The sequence below is a fragment of the Zootermopsis nevadensis genome, unplaced genomic scaffold (genome assembly GCF_977971745.1).
Source record: "Zootermopsis nevadensis isolate Lab colony 2312 unplaced genomic scaffold, Znev_1.0 Znev_ptg000055l, whole genome shotgun sequence".
NCBI lineage: Eukaryota > Metazoa > Arthropoda > Insecta > Blattodea > Termopsidae > Zootermopsis > Zootermopsis nevadensis.
Window position 1 is genome coordinate 28,986 of NW_028259187.1, and position 21,886 is coordinate 50,871.

At 35.8% G+C, this 21,886-nt stretch overlaps 1 protein-coding gene across 13 annotated transcripts; it reads right to left on the reverse strand.

Annotated features, from left to right (window-relative positions):
- Positions 1-175: 175 nt before the first annotated feature.
- On the reverse strand, positions 176-20,708 carry LOC147871441 (uncharacterized). Of its 13 annotated transcripts, XR_015538785.1 has the most exons (7): positions 18,053-19,870; positions 17,562-17,748; positions 14,388-14,488; positions 11,958-12,092; positions 8,366-8,417; positions 402-449; positions 176-191 (listed from the first exon to the last, which is right to left on the reverse strand). XR_015538785.1 is itself a non-coding variant. In XM_087361214.1 (6 exons), the coding sequence occupies exons 2-5, from the start codon at positions 17,613-17,615 to the stop codon at positions 8,408-8,410; spliced, it is 300 nt and encodes a 99-aa protein (XP_087217340.1). In that variant the 5' UTR covers positions 17,616-17,748; positions 18,053-19,870; the 3' UTR covers positions 5,922-7,596; positions 8,366-8,407. The 13 variants fall into 13 exon arrangements, 12 of the variants coding, with proteins under 12 accessions (XP_087217340.1, XP_087217339.1, XP_087217341.1 ...); XM_087361214.1 differs by lacking the exons at positions 176-191; positions 402-449 and adding an exon at positions 5,922-7,596; XM_087361210.1 differs by lacking the exons at positions 176-191; positions 402-449; positions 8,366-8,417 and adding exons at positions 8,896-11,500; positions 19,903-20,708 and having other exon boundaries at positions 18,053-18,251.
- Between the last annotated feature and the right edge of the window lie 1,178 nt (positions 20,709-21,886).

Here is a 21,886-nt window from a genome sequence, read left to right on the forward strand (position 1 = left end):
GCCTCTTATTCAATCAGTACGTGCAAAAAATTAGTACATGATGCAAAATATAGATCTCATTAAGATCTACATTTTCTACACAAGAAGTATGTTAATATGGTGAATATTTTACAAAATACAGACACATTATTTCTCAATGGGTGCAGCGTGATGTGTGTAGTGCAATTAGCTTTACAAAAATACATCTCTATCTGCAATAAAGTAAAATCAATACAAGTAGGCATATAAAATAGTAGGGAACAGTGGAAAATACATGTATGCTACCATTTCACACTTTTTAAGCTAACTCACAATTGCAGAACGAAACATTTGTAAATACTCAGCTAATACATGTGAACCAAAATACTGTGCTATAAAACATTAACTTTTATAGTAAACAAAATTTAATGGCATAAGCTTACCAGATGACGAGTGAACTCCTCGATTTTTCATTCAGCTTCTGTTGGTCCCTGAAAACAAATTACAACCACTGATAAATATTGTATCATGTCCTTAATATGCTCCTTCGTAAAATAAACACAAGACTACATTCCAACTTCCTGAGACCATATGAACAGGATAGCAATGTATTAACTGTCTGATGTGTATTCAGGAGGGATCTAATTTAAATCACGGCTGGAGTAACAGCTATACTACTTGAGATTCACATGGTGATAAATATGATGGTAGTCATCTCATAAAATGCAGCATAAGGTAGTATGGTAGACATTGAATGCTGGAATAGTACTTTAACACTTCTTGTTGACATTTAAATAGCCTGCTGCTCTGCTTTCACTTACATAATTTGTTATTAACAACTTAAAATATAAAGGCTAAGTAATGACAAGTTTATCTCCTTGTTGATCACAACAGAAATCTTATCTCAAAAATAAGATCTCATATTCCAAAAGACAAGACAAGACATGAAAACTAAATGACAGGATTGGTGGATTAGTGAGTGTGGTCACTTTCAAAATATTTGCCTCTACCTTCACACACACATTCAGCCTCTGACATGCCCAAAAGCACTGCTAGAAATCAATTCCTAAATGTCTTTACATCTTATAATAATTTCAAATGATACCCTTTCAATATGTTTAATTTTAGAAATATGAACATTAAAAGGTCACCAGGGTCAAATCAGATGACTCACCAAAAATCAGTTTTCTCAAGTGCTCTATCTGAATACACTCTTATTAACTCAAAATCCCCCTCTCCAGCTATAGGTTTAGTTTTTTTCAATGAATATATTGCCATAAACTTTTCAAAACTTGTAGGTATACTGGCAGACTGTTCTGAAGGAACTAATCCAAAACGAAAAACTACTTTGATATTAAAAAAGCAAATATGACTTCAACCTCTGATTTTGAGCACTGAGCCCTTCTTCTGGTCTTCCAGACCAGGGCTGTGGAGTCAGAGTCGGAAACAATTTTAGGTGGAGTTGGAGTCGGTAAAAATGTACTGACTCCAACTTCGATATAAAATCTTAAGAAAATATTATTTTAACGCTTTTGCTACCGTGTGAGCCGCTGGTGGCCTCACTTATGGAGATTCAATGACGTGTTGAGTCACATGGTGTGGGAATAATTCTTTGTAACATTGGCTCTGGTACCTTAATAATATAAACTGTCTACAAATCAACCGATTTCTGCAATAACCATTCGACTTATATTTAAATATAGGTTATAAGTCTAAAAAGTAGCCTGATGATTCACGTGGTGGTGATGAAATCTCTTATGGTACAAATTTACCATTTAAGTAGGTTTATCATTATTAATACATATGGAGGTTTTATGAAGGATTCAGAGGTTTTAGTACCGACTCCACAGCCCTATTCCAGACTGTGTATTTCTCCACTGAAAACTTTGGCATTTTATTTCAAGCCATACAGAAAGATCATGCCTCATCAAAAGTATAGTGACAAACATTTCTCAGTATTTGTTACTTTCTTCCAAATTTAAGAAAGTTTTTTTAAGGCCACCACACCTTTCATCATCTGCAACATCATCCCTTTTGCCTTGAAATAATTCAACCCACACAAAAGCCAGTATTCTCACAACTGCTTTTAATAAATTTGCTGTTAACACTTTGTAAAATTGAAACATATTTATTTCAAGTTCGACAAAATTTTAGAACTGATGCTATTCGAACAATCATTAGAGGCATAGCCTAACAGCACAAAGGAGGTGGTGACATGAACCCCACAAATATTAGACGTGACTCTTAGAAACTTACTAAATTACGCTCAAATATAAAATTCTAATAAGAGGCAACACAGAATTCAAAACTGATTTTTCTAGTATCAAAATTAACTATTTATTAGAAATGAAATTACATGAAGCTGAAGACAATAATGAAAATGCAGAGTATAAGTACAGATGAGCATACAGACATGACAGCAGATGCGAGCATTTAGTGAATACAAAGATACATTCCCTAATTTCCAGAATATTGTGAGCTCAACAAATCTCAGTCTTTTAAGATGTTCTGATATACTATAAAACATCAACTAAAGTGTTTATGTCAATCAGGCATTTACCTCAGTGCTTATACTTTGAACAACTGAATCTGCACAATGGAATTAATGAGTACAACTTGTAATATTATGAAGAGATTCCACTAGACACTTATTACACTTAAAATTGTCAAAATTTCCTTTTAAAGGAAAATTCATAGTGCCTATAAAACCAAAAACTTAGACATTTTAGTATTATGACAGAACAATCAAATAGTTCTGCCACATGTTAACAATTTATTGTCCCTGTTAGAATCCCAAGAACTGTTTGGCATATGACTGTTGAATCATACTTTCATGGACATGCATGCAAACACACATATACATTTTTTTAAGAAATTGGCAATACTAATGAGTTTGTACATGTTGGATCATGTGGCTATGTACATAACTGTGAAAACTCAGATTTCCTGCCATACAATATTAATTGAGAACTCCTCATCTCAAGTGCCTCTGTTAAATGGGAGGGTATGTTATGCCTTAAAAACAAAGTTATAATCCTTTAAATATAAAAAGGAAGATACTAAACATATACATAATTAATTTACTTCAAAGCTCATCAATGACCAAAAACAAATGATAATTCACTAAAAAATCCAACTAATAACCTCAGATTATCTTCTGTGCATACACTTCTGTTTTGGACTAAAATCAGAACTGCAAAAACTTTTATTTCAACAAAGATTAATGCAAAAATTAATAGTTTAACATTTCTTTTACCTTCGTTTGATATGTAATTCCATTACATAGTTTTCTAGCAGAGAAAATAAAAATGGTAAATATTTACAAACAAAATCTAGAATAGTTGGTAAATGCAATAAACAAAACTATAAACTTGTGTTTGGCAGAAAATTTGTTATAATTGGTCATAATTGTTTTTCTTACCCTCCCTCATTAAACACAATTAATAATCATTCTACAATAAAAAGTAAATAAAGTAAAACTATCCCACTACACACCATACACGTGCTTGAGGGGAGAGTAAATAAACCTCATACTCATTCTTTCTCAACATCAGCACTAGATGTGGTGAATGGTCAGCATCACAGCCCAGCCGAGCTTTACCCCTAGGAAACGACCATGATACCCACTGAATAAAAGGCTGAGTGGGCCCCAGAGCCAGTCTGGACATAGAGACTAGAAAAAAACCCTGTGCCCCAGTCAGAGATCAAACCCTGATCATCCAGTCTGTAGCTACTCACTATTCTGACTGAGCTACCCTGCCACCCAATCATTCTACAATCCTTAATTTAAGCCACCTAATGTCAGCTGCTGTTCTTATATGGTGTTATAATAAAAGCATTGGCTTTATTACATTACAAATCATTTTACATAAAGTGGTAATAATTTTGGCTGGTATATTACATGTTATCTTATCTTCTTATAAACCTGTGAACCATAGTTCTATGAGTCCTTTTCATCAGTAAGGAGAAAAATAATTAAAAGAATGAGATCAAAACCTTACAGTAATGAATCAGGATCACAGATTTATGAACTCAGTGTCCCTCTGTGTGTACTAATATAAGTGACTGGCAAGAAGGTTAATAAAAACCAATTTCAATACAATTTAGGCACACACATGAGAAGAATAAAAATGAGACTGCAACCAAAAATACCAATACTGTATTTTAATTTGACCAATCCTAGCCCTTATTTTCCATCTAAAAGCATTTGACCTATAATAATATATCACATCACAGAGAAATAGTTTTACTGATACATCAATTGCTTAAACATTACAAGATTATCACATGTGTACTATCTCTGCATTCCAGGATAACATTGTGATATCTTGTTCAAACACATGTCAACCTTATGCACCCCACGGTACCGCATTCCATCCAGTTCCCTAAACAAGTCACATTAACAGAATATCACACCTAAAACATTACTTGTGATACATGTGAAACAGGGTGACAAATATTAAAAAGATTTTTATTTATTATTAGTGTTCTGTCTGACGACAGGTCCATATGAACAGGATCCTTCCATCCTTTTCTCGGACTGGGCCCTGTTCATATACGTTCTTGGCAGATGACCCAGAAGTGTTTTGCCATTGCCTTCTTCTGTGTGTGTGAATGGAGTAATTGTTGGGATGCCACGGAGAAACCGGGGGAGCCCCCGGAGGAAAACTCCGTGATGCCTAGACCAACATAAGTTATAAATCTGAGCACCACCGGGAATTGAAACCGGGACCCTAGGTTTACAAGGCTAGCGTTCTGACCGGTAGTCCACATTGGCGGATCTTGCTGCACACAAAATGTTGGAGTTAAAAAAAATATTATGCACCTATACCAAATGGTAGATGGTTCATCAATTAATAGGTAAGAATCTGGATAGAAACGGCCATCACCCTTCTTAAGTTTCTGCCCCATTACTTTTCTCAGGAGAATACAGAAATGCACAGAAAACATCAGTTAGAGCAGCTAGTCTCTAGGCTGTTTTTTCATGACCGGATTACGACACCAATCGTATCTACGGATGTTGAATTCTGTTTTTTAGGGCTGATCCATGTTTCAGTGTGTGATATATTACAGGTTCTAAGGTGAGCTGTTCGTGACGAGTTATTTGGAGTAATATTATAAGAAATTTGAGTGAATACATAGCGTTTAAGTGAGGTTATGTAGCGGACTTTAGTGAATAGGCGGAGACTGAGTCGGTATTCAGAAGGCGGTGATCAGTGCTGCCAACTGGCAGATTTCGCTTTGTGGACCTGTGGTACAGTACTTGGTTCCTCACAATATTCTTCTTCGGAAACTTAGTAACTTGGGACTATCCCCTAGCTATGTTGATTGGTTCCATAGTTATCTTTCTGACAGACAATCCCTTGTTCGTATTTCTGGAACTCTTTCGTTTCCATATCGTGTTAAGTGTGGAGTGCCTCATGGTTCCACCCTAGGCCCCTTTCCTGTTAATATATTTATCAATGATATTTGCGACTCCATACATAATTCTCACTGCTTTTTACTTGCTGATGACTTATTAAAGATATTTCGTAGTATAAGTGATGTTGATGACTGCAAACTGTTACAGCAAGACATCTGGTCCATACAAAACTGGTGTCTTGTTAATGTATGCAACTTAAATTTAAGTAAAACGACTGTTATATCATGCACCCGAAAGACAAACAGTATTTACTTTAATTACAAATTGTGTAACAACCTGGTGGCACACTTCCAGTATGTTAAAGATCTTGGCATTCTACTGGACTGTAAACATTTTAACAGCTTATCAACTATATATTCTCACAAAGCTTCAAAATGCTTTGTTTAATTCGGTACATTGCTTCCTTCTCCACCCTTGATAGCCTTTTGGTTTTGTACAGTACTTTAGTTCGTTCTAAAATTGAGTATGCGTCTGTTGCTTGGAACTCTATTACTAATACTAACTCCTTTCAGTTGGAAAGGATACAAAGAAAATTTGTAGCTTTATGTTATAGTAGATTTTTATTGGCATTTGTGCATATAATTATGACGATATTTTAGTCAGATTAGAATACATATCGTTGCATTTAAGAAGGAGGCTTCTGGATGCACTTTTCCTTGTTAATGTCCTTAAAGGCAAAATTAGTTGCTCGTCAGTTTTTGATACAGTTAGTCTCTGCATACCCACTAGGTCTATCAGAGACTACTCTACCTTTAAGGCACAACGTAATTTTAAAGCCAGATGTGTTTCTGCTGCCAATGCAGTCTGTAGGAGCATCAACATCATTAACGAAGATCATATTAAGCTTATTGATGTCAGTTATCGTTTTAAACAATAATCATTGTTCTTTTTTATTGTTTAATTAGTATATCTTATTATTATGACTTTTTCCACATCCTAATTGTCTTCTGACTGTGGTATGGATCCATGGAATATAAATATATTATTATTATTATTATTATGTATGTTGTCTATGTTTTGTTTAAAACTGACGTGATTTTAATTTAATTATTATTTTACTTAGGCACATTATTTAGCTAATTTACTTGTTAATTATTTTGCAATAAATTAATGAATTATTATCATTATTAATATTGTACATTTTAGTTCACTGTTTGTTTGTTTTTGTATTGTTGTTAGTGCTTGACTGTTAATGGCCTTTTTGGCTGTTGTCAAGCACTTAAATAAATGAAATGAATTTCAACACATAAGAATTTTGTATACAATAAGCTAGAAGTGTATGTGGCGTTTCTTAAACACCTGGACAAGTTATGGCACTAGTGATGGAAGACAGCACCAGATATTTCATGCACAGTTTTATAAATGAGAATACTCAAACTTGCATTAAGAAATTCAGTGTGGACAAAATATCTGAACGCAAATCTTTACAGTGAAAAGAAATACATTTCTCATTATTTATGAATAAATAAACTACATTTATGTCAAATTGTACCTTAATTCACAAAACCTTGATTGCTGTGTAAACCTCAAATCCTACTTAATTAAGTAACCTGAAACAATAAATTCTGTGAACAGATAAACCAATTCTATAAGTAAAATCTTAAGGGCAAAGGCTGAGAGATAGTGAGAAAACATTGAGTGCCAAAATATTAAAGTAAACCTGCTCAGTAAGCACCTTTCTGGGAAGTTAATACATTTATTAGTGCAGGTACTCACATTAGATATGTGTCCTTCATGCCAATTTTCTTATATAGTTCACAGCCCAACTCATAGCTGCATCATAACAATGCAAGGAACGTCAATATTAAAATCTCATTTATACTAAATGTGTCTGAATACTACACTGAAGAAATCTCAGTCCAGACAACAGCTATACTCGTACGGATCGTTCCTGGTTTTCCTCAGTCAATGAAAATATTGGATATTGTCCTAAGTGATGTAAAATCTTCTTCCTTGTACACCATTTACAGTGCATCATTCACTGATCGTCTTATCACAAGAAGCCACATAATCCCGAGTTACTGATATTGTTGTAAATAAACCATAACGCTGAATGGGGCAAACCAACAGATTAAGCAATGTAACACAAAATAACATTACTGGGTAAAAACTCAGGGCACTCTGAAATAAATAGCCCACTCTTCTCTGTCATTCCGGCGCATGACACACAACTATATGAACGTTGTGATTTCAGTCACTATATTCACAAACTGAAACTAAGAGAAGATAAATATGATTTGAGACTGCTGTAACCATAAATATTGCAACTGTGTTTGTTGAGGTAACTGTAAGTAGTGATACAGGCAGTTGAAATTAACGGAGAATGAAAAATATTAAGAACTGATGGTTTTAACAAAACTAATAAAAAGCCAAAGAAATTTTTAAGATAACTACTGGAACTGAAACAGCCAAGATGTCCTTGGAAGGACATCTGACACAGGAAGAGACTGGAATGACATTTCATATTTGTAAATGTAAGATTCCAGACTGCAGTACACTTTTATGCAACACCTTGAAGGTGCATTAGTTTCAAATGATGTACAGAAAATAGAGGGACTTTCACTATGATAAATTTGAGGGGGTCTCAGCATTTTGAGGACGAAGCCAATCTTTTTGGAGAAAATGCTGTGCAAACTTGTAGGGAGATACAAGCTTCTAAGAAGCATTTACTCCATCAACACAGCTTATGATATAGGCAGTATGTAACTCTCAAATGTAAGCATTTACTTGCACATTTACATGATGTGACAATCTAGAATATCAATACCGAGTTCCACTGACTGGTCACATATGAAATTGTAGAAATGTTGGTTAACGGATGATGTAAGTATAGTATGCAACTGTAATCTTGAGACTTGCAAGGAATGCAGGAAGTCTGAAGCATTAAAGGCAGACGCTATCTTTTCTCCTTCCTCCTTCACCCCACTAGTCTCAACATTAGTCTTACACTGTAGATTGCTTCTAAAATTAAATAAGATATCTCACCTGGTCTTTGAATGGTGCAGCAAGAGGTTCACATTAAGTGGGTCACTTGATTCTGTTCACAAAAAGAAAAAAACAGCAGTCAGTTCCTTGCAGTTGTTTGCTCAAAAAACACTTCACACTTCTTATGGAGTGTTCACACTATAATGACAACTCAAGTTTCAAGCAACTGTTCTTGCAATCTGCATTTCACATTCAACAGAAATATCCAGTCCATTCCGGTTGACTTAGATGCCACCTGCTGTTAAGTCCTGTAACTAATCTTTTTCAACTCACTGCTAGTCACACCTTGACCTCAGTTGACAGTTGCTTGTTTACCTGTGGACATTTCACCTGCTTCAGTAGGAATAGTCTATCTGGAATATAATTTAATGATGAACACAGCAACCAGAGTTGGTTCAGTAAGACTACCAGGAAATTTCAAGTCCGGTGTGACCTGTTTTGGTTGCGTTTCAATTGCATCCCTAAATACTAAACACCAAACACAAGTGACTTTCAAGTAAGAAAATGGAGCACAAGAATAAAGCAAAATATACATGGCAATTTAGCTCTTCCCTGGTCCTTTATTTACTCAATTAGTTGTTCACTGTAGTTTGAGACAATACTTAGTAAGACTTTGGGTAAACTGCTTGACTTCTTCCCGGCTGCATTTGAACTGCACGCTCTCCCAGTGAGATAGGGTTTTCAGAATGACAATGAGTGTGACCGTCCACATGGCTGGTTAGTATATCTGTTATGGGCACTGTCAAATTATTATTGCAATAATTAAAATGATTAAGGTAGAAAACGAGTCAGGACACCAGGAAATAGCCCATTATCGCAGTATATCACTGCAGCTAACACAGAACTAGAACATCGGTACACCGCTGATAATAACACAGTGGGCCAACGGAACAACTGTATACAAACAGACATGAAAAATAATTTATGATAATAATAAATGGTCATCTGATAAGAATCCATGTTTAACTCTCCATGTAAAGCTGGTCCCAAGTTTTCTTTAGGATTGATAAAGTAGAAACATCAGAGCTACATTACACATGGCAATAATAGATTTTATACAACACACAGGCCATTCTATATTTTAAATTATTGATTTTAATTGCGTAATGTTTTGATTTTAATATTGAAACATTCTGCATTACTATTATTGTGAGGGAAGAAACTGCCTGTCTGGAAATGCATCTGATAGAAACCTGATATTACAGCCCACAAATAATGCGAAGCAACACACAATATTAATCTAGTGTCTGAGTGAACCAAATATCTCTGAGATAAGTGTGTCCCAGTGTCATTTTGTCCACCATAAATCCCACATGGACTGCCTTGGGTTTCAACCCAGGCTCCCACATTGAGAATTCAATTACTAACCACGAGCTCTGGCATGAACCAAGCAGCTGTGAATTTTGTCTTAGGTCAGTTGATGAATACAGCCTGCCATGATGGAATTATGCTTTTGGGAATAAATTGAGAATTCAATAAAAAAAATTTCAGATGATCTGCCACATCAGGTGGTTAAACGAAACTGATGTCTCAGGGACCATCTCTGTTCCCATCATGAGTATTCTGATGTAACCAGATTATCTGGTTTGTGGTTGTCTCTCATATATACACCTGCCCGGCCAGTGCTCATGGTTGGACCCTGGCCAATCACAGCTGGTGGGCAGAGTCAGAAGTTTGTGCTTTTTGGTCCTGCTCTCCATTGGTGTTAAGCCCCAATTTTTTGTCAGTTTGTCCAACACACACTCTGCCGCATTTACAGGGAAAACAGTATATTCCAGGGACCCTCAAGGTTGCAAATATAAACTAAATGTATCTTCAATCTTAATCTGTTCTGTGTAATATACAGTCCGCAAACCAGGAGAAAATCCCTGCTAGGAATTCGTTAAACGCGCATGCGCAAGATTTCGTGGCGAGTGACAACCCATCCTAAAAGCATTCGTTCCACAACCACTGAACGAACAACAGACGACAGGCTTTCATGTGTTCTAATGGGTACAGCTTTAAGATTACCTCACAGTGGCACAGTGATTTAATCTAGAATATTATCGCAACACCGCAGAACATATTAGAGGTGCGCTCACTACACTCTACTCTTAACTGCTTGATGTTTTCAGTCTGTGTGTAGTAGCCTTAAACTCTGATGTATCGCACTTCCCACCAATAGCAGCCCTCTAGTCCAGCAGGCAGTAAACATTCCCCCCGCACCGCACCAGAAACGACATCCCCCCCGCAGGGCTTTTCTCCTGGTCTGTGGACAGTAGTTATCACATATCACATTATTTTGATCACTGATGTATATTACCGTGGCAGACAAGCAAAATTACACTAGCTAACACATAATCCTTTCCTTAATACTTCTTGGTAAAGCCTGAGAATGGTTAAATATGGTCGAAGCCTGCAGCCATTTATATAATAAGTAACTTGTTACTTTCTTGTATTTTATCAAACATAAGTAATAAAATATATAACTGACTGTGTGGGGAAAAATAATAAGCACCATTCCCCAACATTATAATTTGCAATGCATATATCAGATCCAAGCTTAAAAACTAATGTAGGATTGTGCATGGGTGCTGCTAGTGGATTTTATCCAGAGAAGGTGACAAAATGAGAAAATCTGCAATACATATAATACAAGTCACATTAATATGTACTGAAATGTCCTTACTCAAGTGTTTATAAGACAAGAAAAATGTCATGTCTCTGAAAACATGACGATAAAATTTTATCTTCACTGTAAAACAAAGACTAAGCTCATGAAAATTAAACAACTCTCTGTGTTGTGTTTAACTCTGAATGTTCAATACAGTCTATCTCAGAGTTCATCATCCGACCTCACTCACCCGTGTAATTCACAATATGAACATAGATGTGTCAACATATAATTCCAGGTCCACACAGCAATGAGTATGAAAATGTGTTTCTTGTGGTTTGCTGTGCCATGTAGTCTAGTAGAAGTTTACACACATTTCATCCATCATCATCTCCCTCATGACGGAGGTAGCAAACACCTCTGAAACGTCTGTAATGTTCTACCACATGATGGCATTACAACCCACAGGACAGCTACCTTCTTAAAAGGTATGTTTAAACATTTTCAACATGTTAAGTGGATCCCATGTCACGGCCAATATCCTGCGGAATGAGAGGACGTCCAGATATAGAATAGCTACAGATATATTGGACGGCAGGTGGGGTGCTACAAGCGCCTCACTGGAAAAGTTCTAATATGTTAAAAAATGTTAGACATGTCTAATTTCTTTAGCAGCTGAGCAAATTCTCAGTTTCTACAAAAGACTGTACTTACAAGGTGTTAACAACCCATTATGTTATTGATATCACTGTCTGCAATTCACAGTCACGAAAATTATTATATGCATGAACCAAATGTGAATGTTGAATCTTACCTTGTGCACCATACCAGAGTTACAGTGCACAAATATCAGCCAATCAGAACACCAACATTTACCTTATTATGTAACTTTTAAACAACATGGCCCTCAGGTTCAGCACCGTTTCTAAAAGTAATAGAACGTCCAGAGATAGACCTTATTCTCATCCAACACATAATATTGCAAATTTTTGTACTGACCTTGAAAGTGCCACCAGTCTTGTGAGGCTGAGTGCCTGGTAACTGAGGGCGAGCATCCACACCAAAATGGTCTTCATCATCATCGACAATGCTGTCATCGAGAAGCAGGAAGTATGGCAGAAGTACCCCGGTGTCCTGTAGTATAAATTAGAAGCATTAATGGTATGGAACAGAGAGCTTAGTGCAGAATGAAGCTTGACACAAAAACCCCTGGGTTCAAAAGACCCTTCAATTTTCAAGAGAGTATGTACAAGGATCATGAAATAAAGTCTTCTGTGTAAATATAACTGTAGAGCTCTCTGTAAGTGTTTTGCTATGTCACATTTAGTGGACAGGACATTTCAAGTTGTCCGGTCATGGTCTTCTGAAATTCTGACCTCCCAGCAAGTTTTCCAGTGTCTTCCTAACACTGTAAGTGAATTTCTACTATGTAACTACTGCCAGTGCTTCCAGATTTATTGCACATGAGATGTTTCATTAGGAGAAGCCATTCCCAGAGGGGCACAGGGCCTGAGTAAAGCAGTCTATGTGGGTCCATTCTGTAAGATTGGTCACATTACACTACGCATGTTTTCTTGTCTCTATCCCACGATTACAATTAAACTACAGTGAAACCTCTATCCATCGTTCCCGGAACTATCGTTTTCCCGGATGCATCGTCCGTTTTGTTCGGTCCCGAATACATCCCATATAAAATAATGTTACATTTTCCCGCTTCTATCGTTCCTCGAACTATCGTTTTATCGCATCGATCGTTCAAAAACCTTAGTCCCGGCCCACAATTTTCCCGCAATGATCGTTTCTGAGAATTTAAAATGCTGGGTTTAGAGATAAATTAATACCGAAAGACGCATAATGTTTTTGGAATACACAGTAGCGGTAACCTGTTATGTCGCCCAACCAGCACATTCTTTTGGAATGAGGGTCAGCGGTGCAGGGGTGATAGTTGGAGTAAATGGCGGTGCTCATTGTCAGAAATTTTACGATTTTAATTAGGGTGCACTCATATTTCGTTCCAGCGATGCCAGATGGCATGTGCAGTGTGAATTTCTTCACAAATGCTTTTATTACAAGTACAAAGGAAAGGCTGGCGGCACTTTTCATTCTTCTGGTTTATCTCGTTTCCAGCGGTTCAGGGTCTTCTACAGCTACGTTTCGTTGAGTTCGGCAGTAATAGTATTTCCATTCTTCCTGTTATTGTCCGCAAAGGGGGTTGGAGCGGTGAGAAAGAGGAAGACGACGAATGCGAGCCCGAAGCTTTGCCGAGTTTTGCCGAAGCACACGCTGCATTGGCGAAAGTGAAGTTCTTTTATGCGCTTAATATTAGTGAACGTGACGAGGAAAACATTTTGAACGTGGAAAGTGCTCTGTTTGGTCTAAAACGTAAAGTTTCGACAAACCAGTTGTCCATTAAAGACTTTTTTGGTAAAAAGAAGTAACTTTGAAAGAGAAACATTGTTTTTTTTTAAATTTTTAATGCTTTCCCGCATCTATCGTTTTCCCGCATTCATCGTTTTTATTTCCCACCCCCGCCGAAAACGATGCATCGAGGTTTCACTGTAATATGCTATGCATTTATTTTCTATCTATAGGATGCTTAATTTGTTCAGCATGATATATATTATGCTTCATAATGTCAAAATGTGGCCTTCTGAACACTCACCCCACCCTACAGATAGTCCTCTGCTAGGAACGTAAACCACACTCTATTCATTTATTTACTTATGTTAAAGAATAATATCTAGAAACTTTACTGAAAGCCTTAAAACTGTGCACTGAGTTTTCTTATTAATACAGTAGGGTCCCAATTATCTGACTTTCGGTTATCTGACAATCCATTTCATAAGCGTGATATCTCAGAATGCTTCATTTTATCAGCTGTCAACTCAGTATGCAGCAGAATGAATTACACTTCCTGACCGAGCCCTTCTCCATTTGTGAAATCAGTTTCTTCAGAATGCCAACATTATTGGTTTTAGAAAGAATATGAGTGCTACCCTCATCTCTTTCTTCAGTTCTCTGAATTATCAGACATTTTTAATTATCTGATCTTCCTTACATCCTGTTTAGATTCGATAATCGGGACCATAAACAAAGTAGTTTAGAACTTAAACATTTATATTTTATGGTAACAGTTGTGGGCAGAAGAAAACAAAACAGTGTAAAATGGATGCCTCATTTTCCTTGGAACTCATTCTTACATCACCTGAACGTATTTTGGTGTCACTCATTACGAGATTCGCCACTCCTGGTAAGAGGTGTTCGAGCAAAATCACATTTGTTTTCAGAATTTAACTGCAAAAGAAGATTTAATTTCTCTCTTCCCCATTAGAAAGATACATCTCAAATTAGATTTCAAAGAAGGTTTCTCATTTTTGTCACTTTTATGAAACATAAATTTCCAATCTCTCTCCAAACGCTGAGACTCACTCAAATATCATCTGCTGGTTGTTTTCTCTTTCTGCTTCAAAAGGAGTAGCTCTTGACAGCATCTCGTGCGTCAAAAGAGCAAGGCTCCACCAATCAGCTGTCTGAAACAATCCAAATTGGAACAACAGCTGCAATCAGTCACTTTCATTTCTTCACACCTTCCTCACAGACACTCACAACAGCCACCAGAAACAGAAAAATTTAGGATACGAACAAACAGAGTTCTTTATTTTTGCATTCGATTTTAAATTAAACATTTCTAAGAACAAACAGTTCCTTTCTTCATAAATCAAGATGACAGGTATTGTAACCAGACAAACTATGCTGATTTTTGTATGGTTTTCCTTGAAAATTTTTATTCATTAGTCACTCTCTTAACTTAACTTTTCATTTAATATTACAAAATCATACTATATTTATATTTGACGTTGATGACCTCAGCAAATGTGTGAGCATTGTTAACAAATATGATGAAAATCCAATCCCGGGTTCTTCAATGTGGATGGACAGACAGCCAACTAACACAAACAAACATACAAGCTAGCAGGAATATTTTTGCAAATTTCACTTGTTGACATGTTAATTGATGACTCTGGTATGTACTTATTACACTGCTGCAAGCTTAATTCTTCTTCTTCTTCTTATAGCACAACAGCCCAAAGTCAAGCCTTGGCCTCCTCCGATGTGGGAGGTTTCTTTGTCTCTGAATTGTGCATTTATTAGTAGTGAGTGACAAGTCCACTAAATCTGCACAATTTCTATTCAATCCTGATTTGACTGCTAGAACCATTTAGCAGTGAACCGACAGAGACTTAGGTGAGAAATGCCCGCTGAATTTTGCCTCCAAAACATCTCGTTCATGCTTTATAAGACAGAATATCAATATCTGAGTACTTTCTTCTATCTATAATTTCTTCCTGAGCTAAGAACACAATATCTTGTTAAGAAATCCTGGTTTCTTCTGTCTGAAAAGCTTCTGCATCTCTCAGTGTTGATCTTCTGTTATAATGCCATATGGACTTACAGGTGGATACCAATATTTCACAGAAACATACTTCCTCCATCTTCAGCCCAAAGAACACTAGAATCTACCTAGAAGTCCATATAGCATTACAACCTAGAAGACCATACTGTTGTTACAACCTAAAATATCATACAGCTTCTATATGTGATTATGTAAGTGTGCATAAGCTCTTCTGTCATCTGCTGACAGTCCAGCCCAATAATTCATGGCTTATCAACAATGAAAATGGGCAAATAAAGAGAAACATCTGTTTTCGTAACATAACTGAACAACAGGTTAAAATAAAAATAACCTGACAATTTCAAAATATCATCAGATCTGAAATTTGAATAAAACAGTGGTTCCTTAATGGATTTGTGTTCTATAATTTTTCACACACAAAGCAATAGCAATTAAATGACTTTTACTCAATTTATCACCTTATTCACCACACATGCAAAATATTACAAAACACATGACAAGCAAGTCTGGTTAAAATCACATTTACACATATATTTACAAATATAAAATTAGATACAAAATATTTACTTAGAGTTCATATGATAATAGCATCATTTAGTCCTGAAAATAGAGGACATTAGTTTCATAATTAATTTCTGTAAGGAACAAAGATACAGGTTACAGCAATGACAGGCATGGGGTTTAAAATTAAATTGGTAGTTATAAGGATATTGGGCATGTAGGCATAGAAAAATATCTAATACATGAAATCACATACAAACAGAAAGATACAATACACATAGGAGGATAACCATTATTTCCTAACTAATATATTCTTTTATAAAATCAAAGTTAGCATGGAATAACTGAGCAAAATAAAACAGAATTGTATGTGTACAGTAAAATTACATATACAAAGAAGGCTATACATAAAATAGGACATCACATTCCCACAGTGTTAGTACCACTCTCCACAAAGGCTTTGTAAGTTTATAAAAGAATGGTTTCCTTAGTACATGTTGGTATCTCGTCGTCAGCAGACAGGCTGGCAAAATTATTTTAGGGTCTTTAATAAGTCCTTTGAAAGGGTTACAAAGTTCAAATATCTGGAAACAACAATAACAAATCAAAATGACACTCATGAGGAAGTTAGGAGGAGATTAAATTCCGGAAATGCTTGCTACTTCTCAGTTCAAAATATTTTGTCTTCCCGTCTGATTTCTAAGAACCTGAAAATTAAAGTATACAAAACAATAATTTTGCCAGTTGTTTTGTATGGGTGCGAAACATGGTCTTTCACTCAAAGGGAGGAACGTAGATTGCAGGTGTTTGAGAATAGGGTGTTGAGGAGGATATTTGGGCCTAGGAGAGAAGACGATGGGTTCTGGAGGAAACTACATAATGACGAACTTAAAAATCTGTACTCCTCCCCCAATATTGTCAGGGTCATTAAGTCGAGAAGAAAGAGATGGGTGGGGCATGTAGCGCGCATGGATGGGACAAGAGGTGTGCACTGGGTATTGGTTGGGAAACCTGAGGGGAAGAGACCGCTGGGGAGACCTAGACGTAGATGGGAGGATAATCTCAGGCGGGATCTATGGGAGATAGGAGTCGAAGGAGACTGGATTTTGTTGGCCCAGGACAGGGTCTGGTGGCGGGCTTTGGTTAATTCAGTGATGAACCTTCGGGTCGGTAAGCCATCTAGTTAGGTAGTTAGTTATGGTTTCCTTAAGTTTTGTCTTGTGAAGCAGTGCTATTTGACAGAAGCAAGGCACAGAATATATATATATATAGCACTTAAAAAAAAAAATTTCATGTACGGAAACAATATCTGTATGTGACTCAGAAAAAACTTGTTCAACCTTATCTAAACTTCAAAGAATTCCTCAGTGTAATGATATTTACAGAAATGGCATCAATTCCAGTCCAAATCTCTATAACAAAATACAAAAATACTTTTAAAGCTTTGTTAAATGATATACTTTTAAAAATGTAAATATAATAACAAAAACCAGTATTATAAAAATTAATCACATTTGGGAAAGTTTTGGAAGGTACATTTATTGTTTTATGAAAAAAAGTGTCAATATTGCATACCAGTGTATAATGCTAGAAAAATGCATTACCAACATCAAACTTCATTAGAATCTGACCAAGTTCCAGAACACCCAATTACAGAACCAAAAACTATCAAATGTTAAAGAACATACCTGAAGTAATTTGTGTCTTACTGATATCCATCTGGCTTGGTCCATGGTTAACATCAACCAGACTACACAGCGCAACAACCCAGAAGACAGAAATCTTCATATTCACCTCTGTGAAAACCTCAAATCTTACATAATTAATTATGCTTCTCAGTAGTACAAAGAGTTTGTACAAGATAATAACCAAATTCTGTTGAGAAAATTAAATATAACTTTCAGAAATATTCAAAGAACTTAATCTGGGATGTGTACAAGGCGAACAGGATAGAAACTGCAGTGAAAGTTTTGTTGGTCTGGCCTGGTGCTTTCATACTCAAACACTTATGTACAAAGGCAACTACAGTATCACAATGCAAGGAACTATTGGAGAAACTACAGAGTGGGCTGGTGGTCAGAATGCAGTGTGAGAAGTGCCATTAAATGGGTAGTCAAGTACTATAAGGGACAGACTATTCCTATGGTAATCCAATGTTATTATTCCTATTAAGACTTACCACATAATACCCATAGTCCGCTTCTATCTGGCGTAGTTTCCATAGAGAGTTTAGAGTTTATTTACATTCCATGGATCCTTCTTAGGACTCAACCAAAGGATGTAGGACTTGTCATTTCATACAATATACATACACTTCACAACTTTCAACACAAGTACAAGAACGTATTTCACATATCAATGTACATAAATTTCAGATTCTGCAATACAAGAATGAAAAATAATTTTACAAATTAATATACATAAACCTCAGAATTTTAAATATAAATACAAAACTTGCTTTACATATATGTAGATTATGGATATAAAGCTTAAACATTTTCAGCAGAGATGAAATCATCTACAGAATAGAAGGAGTGAGTAAAGAGGTAATATTTCAATGCAGGCTTGAATACCTGTATATCATAATTTAGACTTTTAATTGTTGGTGGAAGATTATTAAACAACTTGATACCTGTATAGTACACTCCTTTCTGATATTTAGTAAAGTTAGCATTTGGCACATATAGATCATGTTTACGTCTTGTATTTAAATTATGTACATCTGTATTTCTTTTAAATTTATCCATGTTTTCAACCACAAATGATAGCAAGCAGAGTATAAATTCACTTGCAAGTGGAAGTATATTAAATTTACGAAATAATTTTCTACAAGATACCCTGCTTTTGACACCAGCCATTATTCTAATTATTTTCTTTTGCATGTAAAAAACTTTATTACTGTCTGTTGAATTTCCCCAAAAGACAGTGATCCATCTGATGAAACGTTAGCTTCACCAGCACAGTTAACTGTTATATTGTAATTTGAGTACTATCATGCGCATGGCACGTGTGGCATGCCACACACGATCACGATACTGTTAGCTCGTCACCACACTTATTTGTGCTCTATTAAATTATGCGTAAAATGCTGAATATAACTAGATTTAATTACCGTCAAAATCAGCTTATCATTTATATTATGTAATTTAACGCGAAACATGGCCAACATAACCAATAATATTGCTAGTCAAAAAATCAAACACGATGTTATTATACTGAGCTGTATATTACATCACCGCACTTTTTAACGATTTTACATTATTAGCACATTTTTCTGCTTACAGTTTTAACTCCTACAATTCTCAAAAACAGATAATGAGCAACATTCATTCACCAACGAATCTATTTGTCATTTACTTCTACGCGCGAGCGACATGTTTTATTTTTTAATACCAACACAACAGCACAATATAGGGACTAGGAAGAACATTTAAGTCTGGAGTGGAATTTGAAACCACGAACACCATATCCAAGCGATCAAGACACACACCCTAAAATGACACATTAGATTAAAATACAAGGACTCTGAATGTGGATTAATTAAACATGAAACCCCTGAAATTTAAAGTGTTATGGTTTATTAAATGCAAATTCAATGCTCTAAATTCTCTTATTACGCCCACTAACTTCGTAAATTTGTTGAAACTGGGACGTCTTAATACATCTTGCAGCACGAACACAACTGAAGATTTACATGTTTTTGAGGGAAATCTATTTCTGTATGTCGCTTCGAATATTTAGACCTGAGGCTGTCACAGATCCAACTACACTCTCATATTCTGTTAACTTAGGATTTTTTCTAAACTCTACTTGTGAGTACATTTCCAGGTAACGTTTCTCATAACAGAACATATATTATGACGCAAATTATAATATAATAATAGAACTAAACAAAATGTCTTTTTTAATCACAGAAGTTCTACACCAGTTTGTCTGCTGGGATTTAAAACTCTTGCCCAGTATGTATAAACAACTAATCTATGCGATTACAAACTGAAAACCAGTACCGAACATGAACATTACACTAACCCTCTCTGAAACATTCTCTTGTCTGTATGAACTGTATGGAACCGGAAATCGGATTCAGAATAAATTCAAACTTCTAAGCTAGAAGTAATTAGCAATTCAGACACTTCTTCTATATTTTTAGCAATGTGCATGAATTTTTCCATACAAAAAAAACAATATATCAAATTAGAGCTCGTGCAAAATGCAATGATTTTGCTATAGAAGTTCTCACAAATCTGAAATAGTGTGACATCTAGTGCTTAAACTCGTACTATAAGTAGATGTGGACGTTTGTGATATCGATTAGCCGCTTTCGCTTGCTAAAAATAAATTTAAAACCTGAAGTTGGCTGACATCTATTGGATATTTAAAGAAGTTACTGTATTTTTCCGTTCTCCATACGATTTTTGTGGGAATTTCAAATTTAGAGGACGTCACATGACTTGAAGGCGGCTGTATTCTATCATATAGCACCGTGTAGTCTGGTAGATATTGACCTACGAGTAAGATGACTTCAGCATCTAGCTCATGATAAGAACCAGTGGTTGGCTTTTGTGAACATCAAAAGTAACCTTCTCAAGAAGAATTCCCTATTTTAGGTGCAAGGTAGTGGTAGGGCCTCAGTTTAATCACGAACTGTGTGTCTTCAATTGATTCGTCCACTCGAGTGTTAGTGATGAACCATTGCAGTCCAACACATAGTCTTCTTAGCAGAGAGCTTGCTGATAGTTGTGATACTATCAGTACTCCATCACAAAGCACGTGTAATAGGTGAGATTGTATTCTAATGGTTTGTAATAATATTTCATCATTGTAACACAAATATTAAAGGTCAAATTATGACAAATGAACCGTTCTATGGTTCAAGTGTCTGTTAGCGACCTCTGTGGGCCAGCGTTTGAACTGTGTTTGCTCGGCCACGTGATGAAAAAAAAATTCATCACGTGGCCGAGCAAACACAGTTCAAACGCTGGCCCACAGAGGTCGCTAACAGACACTTGAACCATAGAATGGTTCACAAACATGCTGGAAGTTTTATGCTATGCATATATTTAACTTACCTCCTTGTTAAAAAATATGTATTTTCTGATATTTGATCATTATTATTAGCAGAACATTCATATGAGGCCAAAATGGACCGCTAGAAACAGAAGTATTACTAGAAAGTGAGAGGAAGAGACAAAAGGCTCTAGAACACCAGAATGCCATTCGCTTACAGGTAAAAAAAGTAAAATGTAATTAAATAATTTCAATTGTCATTATGTGTGTTGTAATTAAGGTGGAAATGGAGAAGCCTGTGCAGTAGAGATTTTTCAAAACAGATTAACACATCTTGTGTTGGCCTAAAACACATACGTAAATAAAACAATTTGGATAGTCTCAAATGTTCAGGAACAGAAACATACAAATTTTCTATGAAACGTTATTAATATTAATTATTAATATTAAATTATTACCTTTTGATACGCAATCCAAAGATTTCAATTGAACGCCGTGGGCGAGATCTGTCCCTCCATGTAATTTGGTCTACGCGTGATTGATTGATATTTTCTATAATTTATAGGCCGACTCACTAATGGAAACATTTCAGATAGCTACAATGAAATCGGAGTTTACACAGTTACATGGTAAGGAAATCCTGGATTTTCCAATATTCAACGTGAAAATATGAAGTTATAAAGTGAAATTTAAGAATGGCGAAAATTATAAGCTGAATTTGTTACGATGCAGGGAGGAGTATTAATTATCTAAACATTACGCAGTGTGTACTCTACAGTACGCACCGAAACAAATTGACTCTCAAGCGCTGCATGCTATATTCGGTTTTGCATAGTCATGAACTATGTTTGTGTTCCCGCGAACCTAAAAGTTTCCCCGTTCAATTAAGTTTCCGAGTTTCGCCAAGCGTGTTTACCACTCAACAACACATCAATTGTATGCGGATTCATGCAGACCTGTATTTTTCTTGTTTCTCTCAGTTTGTTTGCTAGGATTGAAAATTTGT

Excerpts from the sequence above, each read along its gene's own strand:
- LOC147871441 (XM_087361210.1), bottom strand. The coding sequence starts at position 17,615 with ATGTTAACCATGGACCAAGCCAGATGGATATCAGTAAGACACAAATTA. Across the intron at positions 14,489-17,561 it reads TAAGACACAAATTACTTCAG|ACAGCTGATTGGTGGAGCCT; the intron begins GTATGTTCTTTA and ends GGATTGTTTCAG. Across the intron at positions 11,501-11,957 it reads AGACTGGTGGCACTTTCAAG|GATATTGGCCGTGACATGGG; the intron begins GTCAGTACAAAA and ends CTCATTCCGCAG.